This window comes from Thalassophryne amazonica, chromosome 5 (assembly GCF_902500255.1).
Source record: "Thalassophryne amazonica chromosome 5, fThaAma1.1, whole genome shotgun sequence".
In the NCBI taxonomy this organism is placed as follows: domain Eukaryota; kingdom Metazoa; phylum Chordata; class Actinopteri; order Batrachoidiformes; family Batrachoididae; genus Thalassophryne; species Thalassophryne amazonica.
The window spans coordinates 64,834,678-64,859,084 of record NC_047107.1 but is presented as its reverse complement, the minus strand read 5'-3'; the positions used below and the strand labels follow the sequence as shown (position 1 = coordinate 64,859,084).

The window sequence follows — 24,407 nt, the reverse complement described above, 5'->3', positions numbered from 1 at the left end:
GAGTGGGGGGGGGGGGTACAACTTGAAACAAACGTAAACAGAATAATAATCCTAACAACAACATCATAAATCTTCATTTCATTTCCATGATTACTTTTTAAAGCAATGTTTCTGAATTTTGGTGCAGGGTTGATGTATGCGTTCACTAATCATGGCAGTTATAAGTAACAACTGTAGTTATAATTAGTCTAAAAATCATGACTTTATACAATTAAATAACCAGTTCATTTGGCTGATTTGTCACATTTCTGGGATATTTACAAAGACTCGGTGCAGTCGCATGACCTTCAATTTCACCTCTGACACAGTTTTCGACAGATTTGTGAACAGTATTTGAGAGAAATAGGTCTTTTGTGCATATAGAAAATGTTTTGATATTTGAGTTCAGCTCATGAAAAATGGGAGCAAACACAAAAGCGTTGCATTGTATTTTTGTTCAGTGTGTATATATATATATATATATATATATATATTTATTTATTTTTATTTTTTTTATTTTTTTTTTTTTCTCCGTCTGCCTCCTGCAATTCATATATTTGGCTCAAATAGTTCGGGCTAACTTTACTTTGCACTCAAGGAGCACTAAATGGTGATGTAGCAAAACTGTTGACAATATGTTTCAACACCAGTATTCACTTATAAAGAAAAGTAAATCCACCAGCATGTGCATGCAGCTGGTCAGTAGTAAACAGAGCGTGTGTGGTGTATGGGAATGTGAGCCATCTCTTTATGGTGCTGTTTGGCGTAAGGCCACAGATAAAAGTCAATGACTGCAGAGTTGATGTTGCAGGTTTGTCCGTCTCTCTCCTGCACCAGCTTGCAAAGGCGAGATTTAATCAGCTCCACCGACCAAACTGAACAACCTCTGATCTCAACCTCTCTCCTGTCCCCTGAGCTCAACACCTCCCCTGAGAAAAAAGGAAATTTTTAAAAAAGCAGAGATGTGCGTGCTGTAAAGCCAGCTTTTTTTCTTCCAACCACATGCCTTTTTACAACATAATCATATGCACACAATCCTGTCTCACCATCCTTCAGTGACTGCATCAGTACATCCGAATAGCAAAGAACCTTGAGGTACACAAGAGCCTGAGGTACCCTATAGTCTGCAAACATGGTGAGCCAGTCCATGTTCAGGATGTCACCCTCTCCTCTGGCCTCCATCATGCCCCAGAAATCTGCCACCAGGATCTGTGCTCGCTTATAGAATGAGATTCGCTGACCCTGAAACAAACGTGTGGAAAAAAAAAAGTAACAATCTGTTCCTTTGTACAGAATAGCTAATCGTTCTCAAACTGGGTGGCCCGCTGTGGAGGGTACAAAGTGACTGAAGGGTGGTGGATGATTTTGAGAGAAAAAAAAATCTAAAACGTAGCTCGATTCAAATGTTAACACACAACAACAGCAATAATATCTGCTGTGGTAACCCCAAGCAACCAGAGCAGCTGAAAAAAGGTGGAGAAAAAAGACACAAATATAAAAGCTTACACGACATGCAATATATAATGTGATGTAGTGCAGCACATAAAATATACAGGAATCCTTCAAATTGTGATGCAAGCACCAAATTTTAACTTCCTTCTCAAAAAGGTTTAACATTAGTGCATCAGATAACTGAAACAATCCTTCAAATGGTGATAGAAGCACCAAATTCTGCACAAATACACCTTAGGCATTACCCTTTTAAAAAACTGATTGGCCACTTGCATTTTCAATAGGCAGCCACATAGTGGTTAATTGAGGAATTACACAGGTGTCAAAATTTAAAGATGTCTAATCATATTGAAAACTATACCACATTATTTATTGGAGCATAAAGATTCCAAAAAGGTATAGTTTGGAATATTTGTGACTGAATGTTATGAAGTTATGGGGTAAAAAACACCAAGAATGGTGACAAAAGTCAGTTTCAGATTGTACAGGAGTCAAAAGTTAAAGTTGCTTCAGTTTTAGTAAAAAGTGATGCAAATTCTTAGTTTTATATTAGTTTTTTACAATTAGTTAGTTACTAATTTAGTTGCATTAGTTACTTATTTTTTATTTTATTTTTAATACATTTTCAAAAATCTAAAAAAAAACACCCCAACTTTTTTTCACATTGTTATTATGGGGTATTGTGTGTATAATCTTAGGAAAAAATGAATATCAACCATTTTGGAATAAGGCTGTAATGTAAAAAATGTGGAAAAAGTGAATACTATCCAGATGTGCTGTATCTGACTGCATAAACAAAGCCTTTTGTAAAGCTGTCAATACTAGATTATAATTTGTAATGTACTGTTGGAGTAGCAAGGGCAGGGGTGGTGGCCAAGTGGTTAGTGCACTTTGTTTCAGTGCGGTAGGTTCCAGGTTCAAGCCTCACCCCTACCACATTTCTCCATGTAACGTGGAGTTGTGTCAGGAAGGGCACCCGGTGTAAAAACTGTGCCAAATCAACCCGAGTAAAAACAAGGGAGCAGCTGAAGGGACTGATTATTGTTGGAGTGGTAAGCAGGCCTATTACTTTTGGATATTTTGGGAGTTAGGTAGTCTGGGAGTTTGTTTTTTTTTATTGCCTAAGTGGTCATAAATACTGGTATAAATGTTCTCATACAAAGATAAAATCTGTGTATATTTAAAAATGTGCCCTTTCAGTGGCTGTAAAACATTGACGTGGAGAGAACGGATGTAAAGTACCTACTCTTTCTTTGGCCAGGAAATCAAAGTCTCACATCACATTTTAAGAGATTCTGTTCAAAGTTCTCATGCATTCATCTATCCAACAATTGATGCATTCATGCAGCCACATTCACAAACCTATACATGTTCAAATATTGTTTAAACCAGTATTTACAATTTTAACCTCTATATTAAAAATTCAAAATGTAATCATATTTGTACAGTATATTGATCAAATTATTTTTTAAATCAGTGAGCACATGTTCATCATGTTTGACCCAGAAATAAATTACATTACATACTGAGCTTTACAGTTTCTGAAAATAATTTGGAACAAGCTGTTGTGGAAACAACACATTATCACTCTGACCTCATATGTAGCTTCATCCCTGTAAGAAGGAATCTTTTCCACGATGAGTTCCACCATCTTCTGGGCATTGTTCCCAGCTTGGCTGATAAAACTCCGGAAGCTTCCCCCGTGTTCCAGCAGCACACGCCCACCTTCAGTCAGCACCTTCATAGTTAGATGGAGTACATTCAGTTAACAGCCAACATGTGCGAGGTAAAGTGTTAGACATATTAACAACAAATTCTCAGTAATAATGTCAAGAGAATTGCTTTTTATAATTTGTGGAGAAATTAAACCAAAAACGGACACACATCATGTTCAGATTAAACACACACACACACACACACACTAGGCTGTCAAAATAGCATGTTAAATTATGTATAACACTTCAATTTTTTTAAATCTAAATTAACTGCACTTTGATCGGTGTTAACATCACTTGCTTGGTTGCTAAATGGACTGCATATAGGACTTTTATAGTCAAACTGCTTTACAGTGATTCCTTACATTCACCGATGTCAGAGTGCTGCCATGCAAGGCGCTCACTAGCCCACCACTTTAAGTCACTTGACCATCACTACAGAGTGTTACTGGTATCTGGATACTTTCTGCTTTGAATAATTTTGTCAGTCCTGCCCAGCACCCGTGATGTGCATGCATATGAACACGTGCACGGTTTTGCACATCCACAGCACAAGGATTAACTTTATGTTGTTCTGTGACATCAGAAATAAATATAGCCTTGTTACTGTTTCCTGTAGGTCCACTTTTCATTCAAAACTAACCTGCTTTAATGAGTGTCATTGATACATGTCTCAAATGTGGGTTATGGTGTAAACTGAAGCAGTGAAACGCTGATTCGGCTTTGAATGTTAAGTAAAGAGCCACACAAAACTCTTACTTATTTTAAACTGTGTAAAAATTCTTAATTCATCCTGTTTTTGACTCAATTTAAAATTCAATGAGCAGATTTGCATGCATGAAAGGGAAGTTTGGGGTCCGTGGCTGGAGCAGTTGATCCCGGATAAGCAGCTGATCATAAGTAAGTGAGTGAGTGAGGAGCTCTGAAAATAAAGTATTCTTCGATACAATAAGATAAATATTAAAGGGGTCATATTCTGCCAAATCACTTTTTACGTTTTCATTTGTATATTTAATGTTCAGCATCTCCAGTCCCACAATTCTATGATTGTTTTCAAAGAGGTTCTCCTGATTTAAGGATCATTTATGGCTGACAGCTTCAGACCGCTGCAATATGTAAGGGGAATCCCCCCACCCCCACCCCACAAAGGTCTAGTTAACCTTTGATTATTAACCCCATTAATTAAAATTTTTAATTTAATTCAGCTGCATTATCCACAGTTTCCACAACCACAGAAGCCTATAGGTCCTTCAGAGTTGTCTGGTTGTCTTGGTGGCTTCCCTCACTACTTTCCTTTCAGTATGGTCACTCAGTTTTTGAGAACTGCAGATTCTACACAGATTTACCATGCAGGACCATGCTGTTTGTATTTATTAATGATTTATGTAAATGAAGTCCAAGACATATTCAGTGGCTTACAAATGTTCATGTCACAAGAAAACTGCCTGTAAAAGTGATAATTTAATCCTTATAATTAGAATAAACAGCCCCCATTCCTACTTTGTTTTAGAATGTATTGCAGGGTTGAAATACAGGAATGGATGCTATAGTGTCAAAATTATTAATTTAATGTCTTACACATAGCCTGCCTAAAACTTTTGCATCTAACTCTGTACTGAATGCCCCATGTAACCCAATGAGCTAAGCAGCTGCATTAATAATCACACTGTTTCTGCCTGACCTTCCCTCCCATCTCCTGCACAGCAGAAACTGTGATAACATTCATTGTTCAGCGAGAGTTTTTAATGGGAAAATTGAATAAGTTTCGTTTACTGGCAAACTGTATTCATATGTATGTGCTTGCTCACTATGCCACCCCTCCTTAGCTGGTGTACAAAGAGCTCTCGCACGACCTGCTCTCTGCACACACACTTATTCGAAATCCTGCTGTTCTGATTTTTAACTTTGCCTCAGACTAGCCTCAGACACTTTGACTTAAATTCATTTTTGCCTCCACAATGCAAACAAATGAAATTAATTTAACCACAAAAAAACTTTAAATATCTTTAATTTATAGAGTCTGCAATGAAATAGAAGCCAAAGCAGATGTAAAAGGCCATTACCTTTTTAAAAATTTGTATTTTCCATATGGTCTCAACTTTTTCTGATTTGGGGTTGTAGTTTGGTATGGGATTCAGGAAAAAAGGAAAATGAGTGAAACAGGTTAGATCTTATCTGATTTTTTATAAAACAAGCTGACCTAGAAAGGCCTGCTGTGGTTTGATTGCTGTGACCAGGAATCAAACCCAGTTCTACATCTTGGTATCCCAACTCTTATCCCACTGAGTGACTTGCTTTTAATTCTACCTGTCCTATAAATAAATTACTAATACAAATTCATCTGTGGACTTTGTAACTTCTTGCTAGAAGTGGAACAAAACTCTACAACCTGGTGGCGCTCCTGAAGCATAGGCATAGGCGTTTCATTGTCTGATCGAAAGATGTGTCCCAATTCCTCTACAGTTATCTGAGAGAAGTACTTTGGATCAGTAATGGCCAGACCTGTGGAATAAAGCAAAAAGAAAAGAAAAGAAAGATAACAAACCGGAAGACATCTATACAGGAACTCAACCAGGCATTCAAGGTTTTAATCACACTACTACAGGCAGGTGACAAGTTAAAGGAAGAAGCTGAACTATTGTGAAGGCAATCTGGGGCTCTGTTACACTGTGAGGACATTGTGCTAGCATGGTTCGAGTCCACTTGTCCCCCGTAAGAGTAATGGTCTCTGCAAACCAATGCAAAGTTGTTCTGAGCGATCACCTTTTAATATGATGAAACATTTCTATCCTTAAGGGTGTTACGAGTATGAAAACAGTGTGACTCACGTGCTATGGCCTTCAACTGCATCAAATCAACCAAATTGAAAACTTCAGACATGAGGGAGTGACGTGTTGGACAGTGCACTGCACTATATCACCAAAACATGAGGGAATATCTTTTGGAAGAATTCTGTTCCATTCTTCAAGTACCTATATTAACCCTATGGGTTCCATGTTTTTTTTTTTGTTTTTTTTTAGATTTGAATCATACTTCAATCAATCAATCAATCAATCAATTTTTTTATATAGCGCCAAATCACAACAAACAGTTGCCCCAAGGCGCCTCATATTGTAAGGTAAGGCCATACAATAATCATGTAAAACCCCAACGGTCAAAACGACCCCCTGTGAGCAAGCACTTGGCTACAGTGGGAAGGAAAAACTCCCTTTTAACAGGAAGAAACCTCCAGCAGAACCAGGCTCAGGGAGGGGCAGTCCTCTGCTGGGACTGGTTGGGGCTGAGGGAGAGAACCAGGAAAAAGACATGCTGTGGAGGGGAGCAGAGTATTTCAGTATTACTTTCAGTAATTCCCATTTTAAGGGACTATTTTTAAGTATAATGCCCATGTGTTATATATCAAAATGTTCACAACAATCGTGACTTTCAGAATACGTGTCACATATTTGTCTAGAACACCGCATGTAGAAATATCTTGGCTCTAACTCTGAAAATAAATAAATATATAGCAGATCCTAGAAAAGGAAAACATCCACTTTTTTCCCTTTATTTTATTTTTACTGACAACATGTGTTGTCTGTAGGACTAAATAAAAAGTAAGAAGAGTTTTCAGATGACAGGATTGTTTGTTTGTTTGTTTGGGTTTTTTTGTTTTTGCATTTATGAGGATCTATTGACCGTCACTCTGACTCCTGAACAGAGAGACTATGTGCTCTGAATAATGCTGTTGTCGTGGTAGGTAGACAGACAGACAGCCAGCCAGCCAGAGAGAGAGAGAGAGAGACCGACAGACTTGTGACCTTCTCTGGGCTCTAGGATTGGCTATGAGGCAAAGATTACCTATAACTGTGATGGAAAAGAGAGCAAACACTCTATAGTTTCCAGAAGTTGTCAATTCAAGTCTCTGTGACATTCCTTTCCTGATCTATCAATAGAAACTCATAAGGGCTCAGGGGTGGGGGAATTAAATGACATCTGTATAGACCAAGTTATTTTTTCTGGCTGGACACAACTCCCCCATACAAAATGTTCAGTTTTAGCATATTTATGAAGACCAACAACAGTAGGTGGGAGTCGGGGGAGGAGGCTTCCAGTTTGGTGGGCTCAGGGTCTCATCGCTGCTTTTTGCAGATGATGTGGTCCTGCTGGCTTCAAACGGCTGTGACTTGCAACACTCACTGGATTGGTTTGCAGCCGAGTGTGAAGCAGCTGGGATGAGGATCAGCACCTCTAAATCTGAGTCCATGGTTCTCAGCAGGAAACCGATGGACTGCCTACTTCAGGTAGGTAATGCCCCAAAGTGAAGGAGTTCAAGTACCTCGGGGTCTTGTTCATGAGTGAGGGGGACAATGGAGAGTGAGATTGGCCGGAGATCGGTGCAGCGCGGAGGGGGGTATTGCATTCGCTCTACCGTACCGTTGTGATGAAAAGGGAGCTGAGCCAAAAAGTGAAGTTCCCGACCTATTGGTCAATCTTCATTCCTACTCTCACCTATGGTCATGAGGGTTGGGTCATGACCAAAAGAACTAGATCACGGGTACAAGCAACCAAAATGGGCTTCATTAGGAGGGTGCTGGTGTCTCCCTTAGAGACAGGGTGAGAAGCTCGGTCATCCGTGGGGAAGCTCGGAGTAGAGCCAATGCTCCTTCACGTTGAAAGGAGCCAGCTGAGGTGGATCGGGCATCTGGTAAGGATGGCTCCTGGGCGCCTCCCTAGGGATGTGTTCCAGGCACGTCTATCTGGGAGGAGACCTCAGGGAAGACCCAGGACGAGGTGGCAAGATTATATATCCACACTGCCTGGGAACATCTTGGGATCCCCCAGTCAGAGGTGGTCAATGTGGCCAGGAAAGGGAATCTGGGCTCCACTGCTGGAGCTGCTGCCCGATCCCGGAATAAGCGGTTGAAAATGAGTGAGTGAAGTGAACACAGTAGTTTTAATTAAAATCTTTACATGAATGGATACTTCTCACAGAAAAGAAAATTTAGCAGAGCAAAGTCTCCTCTGTTCATGCTGTTGCACGTCTGTGGGAGACACTTTGTCTGCACTCGTAACAGACCTAATGAATTTCTAAAACATTCTTATCTATATATAAAAAGTGAAGTGGCCTCTGAGTACGTGTAGTCGTGCATGTACCTTCGATCACGGAGGAACTGGAGACAGATGACATTTGCCCTTTGGTATGCTTATGTTTTTTTTTTGGTCAAGGATGAACATTGCAAAAACGGAACATTGACAGGACTAATATTTTTGGAAAAATTAGGGACATTCGGTTAAAAAAAAAAAACAGTGATGTTGATATCTCCATTAATCAGTCCCTGGTAACCAGAAAAGCTCTGAACAAGGAAATATCTCACCTTGCCCACTGTAAAACATGACATCAACTAAATGTGGCAAATAATAAATGCAATTATTCACAAAGCTTTCCCATTTTAATTTCCTGAACTTAAGTTAAAATTATTATTGAAACTTGCATAATTTATTACCACCCTTGACAAATGTCAGCTACCAATTTTATAAAAGACTACCCAATCTAGAACAAGTGGATCCCCATGGGCAACACGCCAGTTGTTATTACTGTTGGTTTTCCTTTGTCAGGCATCTGTGGGAATGTGTGCACACATACATGACTATACAATCAAATCAAATCAAATCAGTTTTATTTATATAGGCCACCAAATCACAACAAAGAGTTTGCCCCAAGGCGCTTTATATTGTAAGGCAAAGCCATACAATAATTACGGAAAAACCCCAACGGTCAAAATGAACCCCCTGTGAGCAAGCACTTGGCGACAGTGGGAACGAAAAACTCCCTTTTAACAGGAAGAAACCTCCAGCAGAACCAGGCCTCAGGGAGGGGCAGTCTTTCTGCTGGGACTGGTTGGGGCTGAGGGAGAGAACCAGGAAAAAGACATGCTGTGGATGGGGAGCAGAGATCGATCACTAATGATTAAATGCAGAGTGGTGCATACAGAGCAAAAGAGAAAGAAACACTCAGTGCATCATGGGAACCCCCCAGCAGTCTAAGTCTATAGCAGCATAACTAAGGTTCAGGGTGGTTCAGGGTCACCTGATCCAGCCCTAAACTATAAGCTTTAGCAAAAAGGAAAGTTTTAAGCCTAATCTTAAAAGTAGAGAGGGTGTCTGTCTCCCTGATCTGAATTGGGAGCTGGTTCCACAGGAGAGGAGCCTGAAAGCTGAAGGCTCTGCCTCCCATTCTACTCTTACAAACCCTAGGAACTACAAGTAAGCCTGCAGTCTGAGAGCGAAGCGCTCTATTGGGGTGATATGGTACTATGAGGTCCCTAAGATAAGATGGGACCTGATTATTCAAAACCTTATAAGAAGAAGAATTTTAAATTCTATTCTAGAATTAACAGGAAGCCAATGAAGAGAGGCCAATATGGGTGAGATATGCTCTCTCCTTCTAGTCCCTGTCAGTACTCTAGCTGCAGCATTTTGAATTACCTGAAGGCTTTTCAGGGAACTTTTAGGACAACCTGATAATAATGAATTACAATAGTCCAGCTTAGAGGAAATAAATGCATGAATTAGTTTTTCAGCATCACTCTGAGACAAGACCTTTCTAATTTTAGAGATATTGCGCAAATGCAAAAAAGCAGTCCTACATATTTGTTTAATATTCGCATTGAATGACATATCCTGATCAAAAATGACTCCAAGATTTCTCACGATATTAATAGAGGTCAGGGTAATGCCATCCAGAGTAAGGATCTGGTTAGACACCATGTTTCTAAGATTTGTGGGGCCAAGTACAATAACTTCAGTTTTATCTGAGTTTAAAAGCAGGAAATTAGAGGTCATCCATGTCTTTATGTCTGTAAGACAATCCTGCAGTTTAGCTAATTGGTGTGTGTCCTCTGGCTTCATGGATAGATAAAGCTGGGTATCATCTGTGTAACAATGAAAACTTAAGCAATGCTGTCTAATAATACTGCCTAAGGGAAACATGTATAAAGTGAATAAAATTGGTCCTAGCACAGAACCTTGTGGAACTCCATAATCAACCTTAGTCTGTGAAGAAGATTCCCCATTTACATGAACAAATTGTAATCTATTAGATAAATATGATTCAAACCACCGCAGCGCAGTGCCTTTAATACCTATGGCATGCTCTAATCTCTGTAATAAAATTTTATGGTCAACAGTATCAAAAGCAGCACTGAGGTCTAACAGAACAAGCACAGAGATGAGTCCACTGTCTGAGGCCATAAGAAGATCATTTGTAACCTTCACTAATGCTGTTTCTGTACTATGATGAATTCTAAAACCTGACTGAAACTCTTCAAATAGACCATTCCTCTGCAGATGATCAGTTAACTGTTTTACAACTACCCTTTCAAGAATTTTTGAGAGAAAAGGAAGGTTGGAGATTGGCCTATAATTAGCTAAGATAACTGGGTCAAGTGATGGCTTTTTAAGTAATGGTTTAATTACTGCCACCTTAAAAGCCTGTGGTACATAGCCAACTAATAAAGATAGATTGATCATATTTAAGATCAAAGCATTAATTAATGGTAGGGCTTCCTTGAGCAGCCTGGTAGGAATGGGGTCTAATAGAGATGTTGATGGTTTGGAGGAAGTAACTAATGAAAATAACTCAGAACAATCGGAGAGAAACAGTCTAACCAAATACCGGCATCACTGAAAGCAGCCAAAGATAGCGATATGTCTTTGGGGTGGTTATGAGTAATTTTTTCTCTAATAGTTAAAATTTTATTAGCAAAGAAAGTCATGAAGTCATTACTAGTTAAAGTTAAAGGAATACTCGGCTCAATAGAGCTCTGACTCTTTGTCAGCCTGGCTACAGTGCTGAAAAGAAACCTGGGGTTGTTCTTATTTTCTTCAATTAGTGATGAGTAGAAAGATGTCCTAGCTTTACGGAGGGCTTTTTTATAGAGCAACAGACTCTTTTTCCAGGCTAAGTGAAGATCTTCTAAATTAGTGAGACGCCATTTCCTCTCCAACTTACGGGTTATCTGCTTTAAGCTGCGAGTTTGTGAGTTATACCACAGAGTCAGGCACTTCTGATTTAAGGCTCTCTTTTTCAGAGGAGCTACAGCATCCAAAGTTGTCTTCAATGAGGATGTAAAACTATTGACGAGATACTCTATCTCAATCAGAGAGTTTAGGTAGCTACTCTGCACTGTGTTGGTATATGGCATTAGAGAACATAAAGAAGGAATCATATCCTTAAACCTAGTTACAGCACTTTCTGAAAGACTTCTACTGTAATGAAACTTATTCCCCACTGCTGGGTAGTCCATCAGAGTAAATGTAAATGTTATTAAGAAATGATCAGACAGAAGGGAGTTTTCAGGGAATACTGTTAAGTCTTCAATTTCCATACCATAAGTCAGAACAAGATCTAAGATATGATTAAAGTGGTGGGTGGACTCATTTACATTTTGAGCAAAGCCAATTGAGTCTAACAATAGATTAAATGCAGTGTTGAGGCTGTCATTCTCAGCGTCTGTGTGGATGTTAAAATCGCCCACTATAATTATCTTATCTGAGCTAAGCACTAAGTCAGACAAAAGGTCTGAAAATTCACAGAGAAACTCACAGTAACGACCAGGTGGACGATAGATAATAACAAATAAAACTGGTTTTTGGGACTTCCAATTTGGATGGACAAGACTAAGAGTCAAGCTTTCAAATGAATTAAAGCTCTGTCTGGGTTTTGGATTAATTAATAAACTGGAATGAAAGATTGCTGCTAATCCTCCGCCGAGGCCCGTGCTACGAGCATTCTGACAGTTAGTGTGACTCGGGGGTGTTGACTCATTTAAACTAACATATTCATCCTGCTGTAACCAGGTTTCTGTAAGGCAGAATAGATCAATATGTTGATCAATTATCATATAATTTACTAACAGGGACTTAGAAGAGAGAGACCTAATGTTTAAAAGACCACATTTAACTGTTTTAGTCTGTGGTGCAGTTGAAGGTGCTATATTATTTTTTCTTTTGAATTTTTATGCTTAAATAGATTTTTGCTGGTTATTGGTGGTCTGGGAGCAGGCACCGTCTCTACGGGGATGGGGTAATGAGGGGTGGCAGGGGGAGAGAATCTGCAGACAGGTGTGTAAGACTACAACTCTGCTTCCTGGTCCCAACCCTGGGTAGTCACGGTTTGGAGGATTTAATAAAATTGGCCAGATTTCTAGAAATGAGAGCTGGTCCATCCAAAGTGGGATGGATGCCGTCTCTCCTAACAAGACCAGGTTTTCCCCAGAAGCTTTGCCAATTATCTATGAAGCCCACCTCATTTTTTGGACACCACTCAGACAGGCAGCAATTCAAGGAGAACATGCGGCTAAACATGTCACTCCCGGTCCGATTGGGGAGGGCCCAGAGAAAACTACAGAGTCCGACATTGTTTTTGCAAAGTTACACACCGATTCAATGTTAATTTTAGTGACCTCCGATTGGCGTAACCGGGTGTCATTACTGCCGACGTGAATTACAATCTTACCAAATTTACGCTTAGCCTTAGCCAGCAGTTTCAAATTTCCTTCAATGTCGCCTGCTCTGGCCCCCGGAAGACAATTGACTATGGTTGCTGGTGTCGCTAACTTCACATTTCTCAAAACAGAGTCGCCAATAACCAGAGTTTGATCCTCGGCGGGTGTGTCGCCGAGTGGGGAAAAACGGTTAGAAAGGTGAACGGGTTGGCGGTGTACACGGGGCTTCTGTTTAGGACTACGCTTCCTCCTCACAGTCACCCAGTCGGCCTGCTTTCCCGGCTGCTCGGGATTTGCTGGAAGGAAACTAACGGCGGCTAAGCTACCTTGGTCCGCACCGACTACAGGGGCCTGGCTAGCTGTAGAATTTTCCACGGTGCGGAGCCGAGTCTCCAATTCGCCCAGCCTGGCCTCCAAAGCTACGAATAAGCTACACTTATTACAAGTACCATTACTGCTAAAGGAGGCCGAGGAATAACTAAACATTTCACACCCAGAGCAGAAAAGTGCGGGAGAGACAGGAGAAGCTGCCATGCTAAACCGGCTAAGAGCTAGTAGCTGCGCTAAGCTAGCAGATTCCTAAAAACACACAAAGTGAATAATGTGCAAATAATTTAGAGGTGATTCAGCAGAGGGAGTGCTTTAGTTAAGGCACATGAAGATTACACTGTGAAACAAATCGTTATCTAGGTCAATCTAACTGCGCAGATTAAACAGCTAACAGATACAGCAAAACACCGCTGTGCTCCGGAACAGGAAGTGATACAATACTGCAGTGAGAGCCAACCACCAGTAGAGGCAAGCAAGAGTCACCCATTGTTCATTTGACAATGAACAATTGTCAAAAGAAAGTCAGAAGACTGAATTTATTCTGATCTCATATGGTGAGTCCCCTCAGTTTCACAGAATGAGTTACCTGTTCTTGACTCACACACTCTCGTGTAACTGCAAGGCCACAGAGACCACCATGCTGAGAGTATTATTCTGTATGAAAAAAACCTGATTCATAGCCACAGCTATATTCACACCAATTAAGAATGAAACACGGATGCATGCAGAGCAACAAGCAATTTCCCAAGGAACCAAGTTGAAGTACAGGTCATATACACCAATCAACAGTCACTGTGACACACACTTTGACAATTTTGATATTTCTGTACGTGTGACCACTCAGCTTGTAATTTCATTTTGAGTGGAATCCAGCAGTAAACGAGGCGTTCAGCTGAAATGGTACACACATTATGCTAAACATTTATGATACAGAATCCCAATTTTGCACCATCTGGTCAGATCTGACACAATTTATAATGTAGCTTTAGTTCAGCTACATATTACACTGTTCAGATTGTATATTACACTATTTCAACTGCTTTTACAGAAACTCCATGCACAGCAAGGAACACAATTCTGGTGTCCAAAATAATGTATTATGTGATATGTGAGGACAAACATTAAAAAGAGGATCCAACCTTCCTCCATTGCTCTGGTGATGGCAGCACACAATGTCATGTAGCCTGTGTACGTCGTCCCTTTATAGGTCACCTTACACTCTTCACCCTTCTTGCCAGGCCAAAATGAGAAGTTCAAGGTGTTGACCACAAAAACCCAGTTCAAGGCCTGCAGTGATGGAATACACGTATTATTAAGATATCATGGAAAAGGTGTTAAAAACCTTTGATGGGCAAAGCTAACCGAAAAGTTAGCTTCGATAACCATTAATCCACTAACTTAAAAGTTAACTTTTTTAACGCTAAACCGCTAAAAAATTTAGTGGACGTTGCCACTAATCACTAACTTTTAGTATTGACTCGGTCGTGGTCACATCGGATTACACTTTCGGCTACTGATAAGCCACCGGGGCTGCTGGGTAAATTCCAGGATCACAAACACAAAACGAACACACAAAAAATTAATAAATAAAAAACTCCAAACACTGTCATCATCTTTATCAAAACCAGTAAATCTCAGTATTAGAAGTCACAGTTTATCTCTACATTAGATATTTATAAACTGTTAATGGAGCTGCGTTCACAAACAAAACAAATGCATGAAAAACAAATAAATAAAAAAATAAAACCCCAAACACACTCAACTGCAATAAATTGCAATATTAACAGTCACAGTTTATCTCTGTATTATATTTATAAACACAGGAACGGCTCACCCATGTTGCATTTAATGCGACTGGTAAAATTTACACCTTACCCATTGCGTTGAGCTTCTCCACCAAAGAAAACCCACGTAAGTTTTGTCTTTACATAAAAATACAGCATTAAGTAGCTTGCTCTGGGGGTTGGTAAGGTTAGACCTTACTTGTGTGAAGCAACTTGAGGCAACTTTGTTGTGATTTGGCGCTATATAAATGAAAATAAATTGAAAACTGAAACTGAAATTTTCACTTTAAAAAAAGTCAAGATTTGCATGTACATGCTGTCTTTAAAGCAGACACACTAACTGTTGATTTACGCTATGGGAGCTCATCTCGACAGAACAGACCGTGGCAGACACATGGCAGACAGGGACTAACATGATTTTAGGGTTTACAAACATTTTTGTCCATTAAATTTTACTCAATTTATCAGCAAAAAAAGTCAGTGGAACTAAATGTAGCGGAAGCTAATTGGTCCGCTGATGGTTTTCAAAGTTAGCTGAAAAGCTAATCCGCTAACAAAAAAGTTAGCTTTGCTAATTAGCGGTTAGTGGATTATTGGAACTGTGCCCATCACTGTTAGAAACACAACTGTGCAAAAATGTTTGTCCTGTGCCCTAAGAAGGAAACAGTAACACTGGTTTTAACAGCACAACAAGCAAAAGAACAATAAATAAATACAATTAAGAGTAAGTGGAGCCTCCTTGAGGAGACCATCCTCAAAATCGGTAGAGCACGAAGTGACTGTTGAGGGAAGCCACCAAGAGACACATCTGGTATGGACTATTGTGCAGCTGCATACTGACACCATCTGAAAAACACGCACAGATGGTTGTATACCCATTTGCCTCTACGGTTCACCACTGAGGTCAATACTATATACAGTACCAGAAAGGCTGCTTCACAGAAGAGTGAAACAAAGAAAGCCATATTTAAACTGAAACAAAAATCTAGAATAAAATCTAGACATCAGTTTGTCAGAAGGCATGTTTGAGACTGGAGCCTGGATTTTTAATCCGTACTGTATTAAGAGTTTAAAATCTGCATGCAATGTTGGCTATTTTTATGGCAAAGCAGACATCTTGAGACATTAAATCTGAATCCATGTAAAATATTTCTCTCACATCCATATGACTGCTGGAGGTTTTCAAAGGAATTACTGGTTCCTTCTTTATTCAATTCTTATATCCTGTAGAATGTCTGCGGCTGCTCCCTCAAGCCAGTGATTAGTACAGAATTCCTGCTGCCTAATATTTTCTAAATGTTGGTAGTTTTGACTCACCTGATCAGAGGTGGGTTCAGGGGCTAATGGATTGGCCTTCTTCCAGCCACTGGCAGTCAGACTGTCGCTGTGTCGGACAGCGTAAAGCATCTCCGCTACCCTCTGCACGCCTTCATCATCCACAAACACATCCCGACTCCTCTCTGCAACAAACTGACCAGACTCACGGGGAGGCAGCACTAGCTCCATGAATGCTCTGGAGCACAAATACACCTGAAAGTAGACTAAAAGCATATATAAAGTTAAACAAACATACTTGACAGAAGTCAAAATCAAGCTGTTTCAGGCCTAAGCATTGCTGATAGTGGAAGAGCTCCTACATATACAGATTTGTGAGCCGTTGACGATTAACAGAAAATCTCAATAATATAACCCTTTTAAGTTTCATTGACAAGTGCAGGAAAATTGCAGGGTTTGTATGCGGCCCTTGGTATTTTGAATGACAAGGAGGCTTTCAAAAAGCAGTTCAGTTCTGCTTTTAGTACTGTAAACTGTTACAAGGTCTATTCCAATTACTTGTCTAATTTTAAAGGATTTAAAAAGATCAGTTCCAGTTTCATTCAAACTTCAATTCCAGTTACCTTGCTCAGAAATTATACTGCAACAAATAATAGCTCATACATACATACGTACATACATACATCTTCAACCCACTTATCCGGGATCGGGCCTGCGGGGACAAAGGCTCCAGCGGGGGACCCCAAACTTCCCTTTCCCTTTTGTCATTTATACATGTTTTTCAAAATTCACTGAAGAAAGCCTCACACATTTAAACTGACCTTTTCTTTATGGTGTCATCATATTGTGCAAAATCAGGTTTTAATCCATAGTTCAAAGGATTTCATGTTCATACTACAAGTTCCACAATTCTATGATTTTTCATGTTGTAACTAAACTAAGCCATAACTAAATTTAGGCGTCTTTTAGATTTCTGTGTCAAATGTCAAGGAAGCCCATATATGCACTCCATTTAATATAAGACACACCCACTGTACTATTTTTACAATTTCAATTTATTTTCATTTATATAGTGCCAAATCACAACAAAGTTGCCTCAAGGCGCTTCACACAAGTGAAGTCTAATCTTACCAACCCCCAGAGAACATACACAGGTGACAGTGGTAAGGAAAAACTCCCTCTGATGATTTGAGGAAGAAACCTCAATCAGAGCAGATTCAAAGGGGTGACCTTCTGCCTGGGCCATGCTAGAGACACAACTGACAAAACAATTTACAAAAATGAATATACAGGAAATTTTGCCAGTGCACAGGACGGGAGGGTTGCAGAAGTAGACACCACCCATCTCTGGATAGAGCCGCACCTCAAATAGAGAGAAAAAAAACAGAATCAGGCATCAGAAAGACAACAAATACAGTATAATTTGTCAGCATTAAGGAACAAGAAACAGAAAAAATCCTACGGTGATCGCCGGCCACTAGCCCTAAGCTTCACTAAAAGACCCAGACTTTAGATAAAGTTGAGGTTGTGACACGGTCCGTTTCCTAAAGAATTAATTTAAAAGGGTAAAAAGCACAGTAAACATACCTATGCCAGTATGCTATCCAATGAAGGGAAAATAACTGCGTCTTAAGTCTGGACTTGAAAGTCTCTAGAGAATCTAGAAAATTTATTGATGCAGGGAGATCATTCTACAGAACAGGGGCATGATAAGCGAAAGCTCTGTGACATGCAGACTTTTTATTCACCCTAGGGCCACACAGTAGTCCTGTACCCTGAGAATGCAGAGCCTGGGCCGGTATGTAGGGTTTAATTAGGTCAGCTAAGTAGGGAGGTGCCAGGCCGTGAACAATTTTGCAGATTAGTAGCAGAACCTTAAAATCTGATCTCACAGGGACAGGAATGCTTTTGACATGGTCAGATGGAGACTGACCAAGAGAGGCACGCTCCTTAAAGACACAACAACTCACACTAACAACTTTGGAATTAAAGCACATAAACAGCTTGATTCGCAGGAAATGTTGCCTCAGAGCAAGAAGGTCCAGCATTCACTTCTGACCCTGTCCTCCAGGCGCTCTGCTTTCCTTTCACTTCAAAAGACATGCACGTTTGGTGAATTAGTGACTGTAAATTGATCGTATTTTGTTAATGTGAATGTGTTTATTTATATGTGCTGGCCCTGCGATAGACCGGCGGCCTAAGAATAAAAAAATAGGGATGTCATCCAACTATTCCTCTAGGAGGTGGGCCGGACCAAGTGGCCAGAACTACCAAGAAGAAGAAGACGAAGTGCATGAGGAAAACCTCACCTTGCAAATGTTGAATTTAGCATCCAAGCTACTTCCATTACCCAGCATACCAGATGCATACTGGCTTGTACACACTGGTATGGGGAACGATCACCCCATATCATGACTTTAGCTTCTTTGCCTTATCAGCTATCTGTATCATGATAAATGGCATCATCCTTCTGTGTGTGGCTGTCAATGACAACAAACAACAAGTTCTGGTGTCGCAGACTGAATGATCACCCATACAGACTGAATGGTCCCCCTGCCTTCACTGTGCATGCATCATTTTGCAGTGATACCAGCGATTAACAGATTATCACCTCAATTCTGCTCAAAACTGACTTTAGAATGATTTAAGAGGTTTTACTTTGTCACCTGATGGTTAATAATCACATTATTCCCTTTGATCGATTTGGGTGTAAAGTCAGATTCAGAGAGTCAGACTCAGATGCACTGGTATTGTGGTCTGATCGGTCCCCTGTCTTTTATTATGAAAAAATACTGAATTGGGAAACGATTGTTATACAAACGAGTCAGATATCTGTCGCTGAAATAGATGACCGGAGTGCAGTTTTAAGAAGAAATGAGGCGATAATCGGTGAATCGCTGCTGACATGCTGAAATGATGCATGCACAGTGAAGGTAGGGGACCGATCTGTAGGGGAGACCATTCAGTCTGTGACACTGGTCCCGGCTCTGTAAACTTTAGCGGACGAGCTGGTTCTTACACCAGCTGTATCCCGTCAATGAAATTCGCAAAAATAAATAACTAAATAAATATAATAATTGCATGCCAATTTGTCATGCGGCCAATGGGGATGATAACATTCAACAACTAGCAGCCATATTGAGTGGACTCTGATGTAAAATGTAAAGATGTTACCAGAGGCGGAATCCCTCGGCTGAACCCTAAAGCGACCACAACCCACGATGGTCCCTGGACAAAGTGCAGAAGTCCCAGAGAACAAAGAGATCAGACAGACAGGAGACGGAGACAAGAAGAAAAGGAGTTTCTCTCCTTATTTATCAGGAGTAGGGGAAAAACTACAGAGGATCTTCAGACAGCACAAAACCCAGTTTACTTTAAACCGGTTAACACCTTGAGACAGAAATTCGTTCACCCTAAGGACAGGCTCCCTAGTTACAAACAGAGCAATGTAGTGTATTCTATCAGATGTCAGGATAACTGTAACGAACACTACATAGGTGAGACTAAGCAATCTTTACACAAAAGGCTATACCAGCACCGCAGAGAGGGCGCCAGTGGACCTCAGTCTGCAGTTCATCTCCACCTTAAAGACACTAACCACACGTTTGAGGACAAGGAAGTTAAAATATTAGCCAGAGAGAAGAAATGGTTTGAGAGAGGGGTCAAGGAGGCATTCTTTGTGAAACGTTTGAAACCCAGCCTTAACCGGGGAGGGGGTCTGAGACACGCTTTATCCCCTGTTTACAATGGGGTACTCAGGTCAAAGCAGTTTCAGTCTTTGTTCATGGTAATGAGTCATTCACGTCATCAGCAGAGTCGTCAAGGGAGCCATCAGGAGAGGGTCCGTCCCATCATTAGGAGGGACAGCTGCCCTGTCATTAGGGGGGATCAGCAGTGGTATATCAGCAGGACGACATCTCCACCTCTTTGCCGAGATATCGCTCTACCAAGGAGGTACGTTCTCAGCTGACTGTGTTGACCTTCCTGACAGGAATATCTGTTGCTTGTGTGTGTTGGACAGCAGATATTCGTTTCTTTTTCCGACGAGAGGTGGAGGTGGTTTTCCCACATACGTGTTGCTGGTGCACACGCACCCACATCTAACTGTTTTGTTCCTCGCCAGCAGTACCAGATCCGACAAGCGGAGGCAGTGGCCACCTCCAGTATTCCCGGGTTCGGTGGCGGAGAAATCGTGTGGTTCCCGGTTCTGCTTTGGACGGACGTCTCTTATCTTCGAGCCTGCCCACGTGACACATTTTTTGTAAATTGACTACTTGTCTACAATTGTAATTCGCCGTATTGGTTGTGCTTCTTCACAACAGTAAAGTGTTGTTATTTGACTTCCTCCATTGTCTGTTCATTTGCGCCCCCTGTTGTGGGTCCGTGTTCCTACACTTTCACAACATCCCTCACCACATCTGCAGTACTTTTCCAGTTGTCCAAAATTGTTTCCCCGCCAACCAGTGCTTCTCACCTGCTCACTAAATTTCACACAACAGTCTTCCTCCTTCAGCTTCCACCATCTGATCCTTTGTTGAACTCTCACTCTCTTCTTCTTCTTTACCTCTAAAGTCATCCTACAACAACCATCCTATGCTGACTAACGACACTCTCTCTCCTGCCACCACCTTACAGTCTCTGATTTATTTTATATACATTCTCCTATAAGATGTAGTCCACCTCTGTGCACCTTCCTCCTCCCTTTTCTTAAAGTAGGTATTCACCACAGCCATTTCCATCCTTTTTGCAAAATCAACTACCATCCTGTCCTTCCCCATTCCTATCCTTGATACCATATCTACCCATTACTTCCTCATCACCTCTGTTCCCTTCACCAACATGCCCATTGAAGTCTGCTCCTATCACCACTCTTCATGCTTGGGCACACTCTCCACCACCTCATCTAACACACTCCAGAAATCTTCTTTCTCCATCTCACAACCTACCTGTGGGGCATATGCACTGATGATATTCATCATCACCCCTTCAATTTCCAACTTCACACTCATCACCCTGTCAGACACTCGCTTAACCTCCAACACACTTAACATACTCTTCCTTTACAATGACTTCCAACACCATTTCTTCCTCTCCTCACCATGGTACAACAACGTGTACCCACCGCCGATGCTCCTGCTCTTACTTCCCTTCCACTTGGTCTCTTGCACACCATATGTCTACCTTTCTCCTGTCCATCATACCCAGCCTCTGGTATGGAAATTCGATTTTTTGTCTGCATAGTTGGGGGTTGGCTTGTTTAACCGGATGCCCTTCCTGACCGCAACCCTCATTTATCCGGGCTTGGGACCGGCACGCAGAATGTATTGGCTGCACACCCCATGTGGCTGTATTCATAGTTCTTTAAATGTGTTAGTTATTAAATGATAGCATGCATTGTTTCCCGACATGCTGGCTGGAAAGGACTCTCTTATTCACCCACATCATCTATATTTTTGGCTGCACAAACCAGGTCCACGTATGAAATTCATTTTAGCACTTCTTCACTCTAAGGACAATTTCAGACGAATATTTTAAGAAAATAATTAGTGCACGAGTCATTTAGTCAGCTTATATCGCGCATACAAACTGAGGGTACAACCCTTTGCAAAAAGACGTTTATTCAAGTGTACTATGAGATACTTATTTTTACTAAAACTGAGGAAGTATACTTGAAAGTGACTTTTTATAAACTATATTTTATAAACTTAAAAATAGTATAGTGAAGTATACTTGTCTTATACTGAAAAGTATAAACAAAAGTCTAAGTCTAGTAAGTACATTAATACTAAGACTTATACTTTAGTATACTTTTTACATCTTTCTGCCACAAAGTACTAACACTTATTATGCACTTGGAGCAAGATATACTAAGTCAAGCCATTGACTCAAGTAACTGAAAAGAAGTCATAAAAGTACAGATTTTTTTTTTCTATGTAGTTATTTATTTTTGGTTCCAAAGGTTCGCACTTTTCTTTTACCTTTTTTGACAAGGAAGGAGTTTAGTTCTCAGTTGAAGACGCTATGTTTACATTTTTACAAATAAGGACTTGATCTTGGAGAGACCATTATGTTTACATTTTACATGCACATTTTCCTTTTTCTCCACAAAGGAAAGACTTGATTTCATAGGTCTTTGTTTTTGAAATGTTTGAAAATATATCAAACTTGTTTTCAACATTCTGTCTTGTGATTTTTTTTTATGCATCACACTCGTGTACATAAGAGGTCTGTCAATAAAGTATAGGTCCTTTTTATTTTTTTCAAAAACTATATGGATTTCATTCATATGTTTTTACGTCAGACATGCTTGAACCCTCGTGCGCATGCGTGAGTTTTTCCACGCTTGTCGGTGACGTCATTCGCCTGTGAGCGCTCCTTGTGGGAGGAGTCGTCCAGCCCCTCGTCGGAATTCCTTTGTCTGAGAAGTTGCTGAGACTGGCGCTTTGTTTGATCAAAATTTTTTCTAAACCTGTGAGACACATCGAAGTGGACACGGTTCGAAAAATTAAGCTGGTTTTCGGTGAAAATTTTAACGGCTGATGAGATATTTTGAGGTGATACTGTCGCTTTAAGGACTTCCCACGGTGCGAGACGTCGCGCAGTGCTCTCAAGCGCCATCGTCGGCCTGTTTCAAGCTGAAAACCTCCATGTTTCAGGCTCTATTGATCCAGGACGTCGTGAGAGAACAGAGAAGTTTCAGAAGAAGTTGGTTTCAGCATTTTATCTGGATATTCCACTGTTAAAGGAGTTTTTTTATTGAAAGACGTGCGGACGGATTGCAGCGTCGGCTCGCAGCCACCGCGACGCTCCGCCACAGGAAAAACACCTCCATTGGAAGCCTTAAGGACAAGTTGGAACATGTCCAGCTGTTAAATAATTGCTCATATACTCACTCCACTGAAAGCCATCAAAAGCCGCCTGGATTTTACAAATGGTTATCAACACAGAGGTGTTTTTCCTGTGCCGCCGCACCGCGTCGGCTGCGTCCCGACGCGCGGACCCGTCCTCACGTCTTTCATTAAAAAAATCTCCTTTAACAGTGGAATATCCGGATAAAATGCTGAAACCGACTTCTTCTGAAACTTCTCTGTTCTCTCACGACGTCCTGGATCAATAGAGCCTGAAATGTGGAGGTTTTTCAGCTTGAAACAGGCCGACGACGGCGCCTGAGAGCGCTGTGCGACGTCTCGCACCGTGGGAAGTCCTTAAAGTGACAGTATCACCTCAAAATCTCTCATCAGCCGTTAAAATTTTCACTGAAAACCAGCTTAATTTTTCGAACCATGTCCACTTCGATGTGTCTCACAGGTTTAGAAAAAATTTTGATCAAACAAAGCGCCAGTCTCTCAGCAACTTCTCAGACAAAGGAATTCCGACGAGGGGCTGGACGACTCCTCCCACAAGGAGTGCTCCCAGGCGAATGACGTCACCGACAGGCGTGGAAAAACTCACGCATGCGCACGAGGGTTCAAGCATGTCTGACGTAAAAACATATGAATGAAATCCATATAGTTTTTGAAAAAAATAAAAAGGACCTATACTTTATTGACAGCCCTCGTACAGTATGCGTAAACTTTAAGAATACTTTAAGGGGTATATTTTCAGTATATAAATAGTAAGCTACAAGTAATATGCAAAGCAAAATTAAAGTATAAAAAGTAAAATAGTGAAATAACCAATGCGTATAATACTTAAGTATACGATAATAAACTAAAAATAGGGACTCAAAGTATACAACTAGTACAATGGCAGAGGGATATATCAAGTACATTAATAGTATATAGATGAGTGTACTTGTTGTATACTTTAAAGTGTACTTTTGCAAACTTAAAACGAACTTTAAAATATACTTTTAGAAACTTGAAATGTTCCAATTTATTCCGAAAAAGTATTAAATTTGTGTACTTTCTAGTATACTAACAGTACACGGTCTGTAGTATACTTGCTATACTTATACTGAAGCATACTTAATAAAATGAACTAAGTATACTACTTTTTGCTAAGGGAAGTGACCACAATAAAGTGTTCTGACTGCACTTACCCACCAAAACCAGGAAACCTGCGCTCGTCTGCGCATGAACCGTCGACTTTCATTTTGCAGCCAATCACAGCACCCATTGCAGGCTCGTCACAAAGAGATTAACCAATCACACCACAGAATGCAAACAAACCGGAAATAAAACATGTAAAGGAAGACTGATCTGTATGAAGCTCCTTATGGGAAAAAACAAAACACTACACACAACACGACTGATACGATCATTTTTCGATGGCGAATCAGTCTCAGTAATTTTATTTATTTACACCAAATATGATGGGGCCTTTACACTGACACACACCGCATTTAAGGCGGGAACCGCGTAGTGAGCCTGAAGTAACGTGAA

The 24,407-nt window shown here is 40.5% G+C and overlaps 1 protein-coding gene across 2 annotated transcripts; it reads right to left on the bottom strand.

The window, feature by feature from the left end:
- Positions 1-521: 521 nt before the first annotated feature.
- c5h9orf64 (chromosome 5 C9orf64 homolog) lies at positions 522-24,081 on the bottom strand. 2 transcript variants are annotated; one of them, XM_034170449.1, is made up of 7 exons: positions 24,065-24,081; positions 16,066-16,278; positions 14,104-14,251; positions 5,536-5,648; positions 3,026-3,169; positions 1,026-1,221; positions 522-908 (listed from the first exon to the last, which is right to left on the bottom strand). In XM_034170449.1, exons 2-7 carry the CDS (start codon positions 16,252-16,254, stop codon positions 679-681), a joined length of 1,020 nt encoding a protein of 339 aa, XP_034026340.1. In that variant the 5' UTR covers positions 16,255-16,278; positions 24,065-24,081; the 3' UTR covers positions 522-678. The 2 variants fall into 2 exon arrangements, with proteins under 2 accessions (XP_034026340.1, XP_034026339.1); XM_034170448.1 differs by lacking the exon at positions 24,065-24,081 and having other exon boundaries at positions 16,066-16,321.
- Between the last annotated feature and the right edge of the window lie 326 nt (positions 24,082-24,407).

Excerpts from the sequence above, each read along its gene's own strand:
- c5h9orf64 (XM_034170448.1), bottom strand. The coding sequence starts at position 16,299 with ATGCTTTTAGTCTACTTTCAGGTGTATTTGTGCTCCAGAGCATTCATG. Across the intron at positions 3,170-5,535 it reads TGCTTCAGGAGCGCCACCAG|GTGCTGACTGAAGGTGGGCG; the intron begins GTTGTAGAGTTT and ends CTAACTATGAAG. Across the intron at positions 1,222-3,025 it reads GGGATGAAGCTACATATGAG|GGTCAGCGAATCTCATTCTA; the intron begins GTCAGAGTGATA and ends CGTTTGTTTCAG.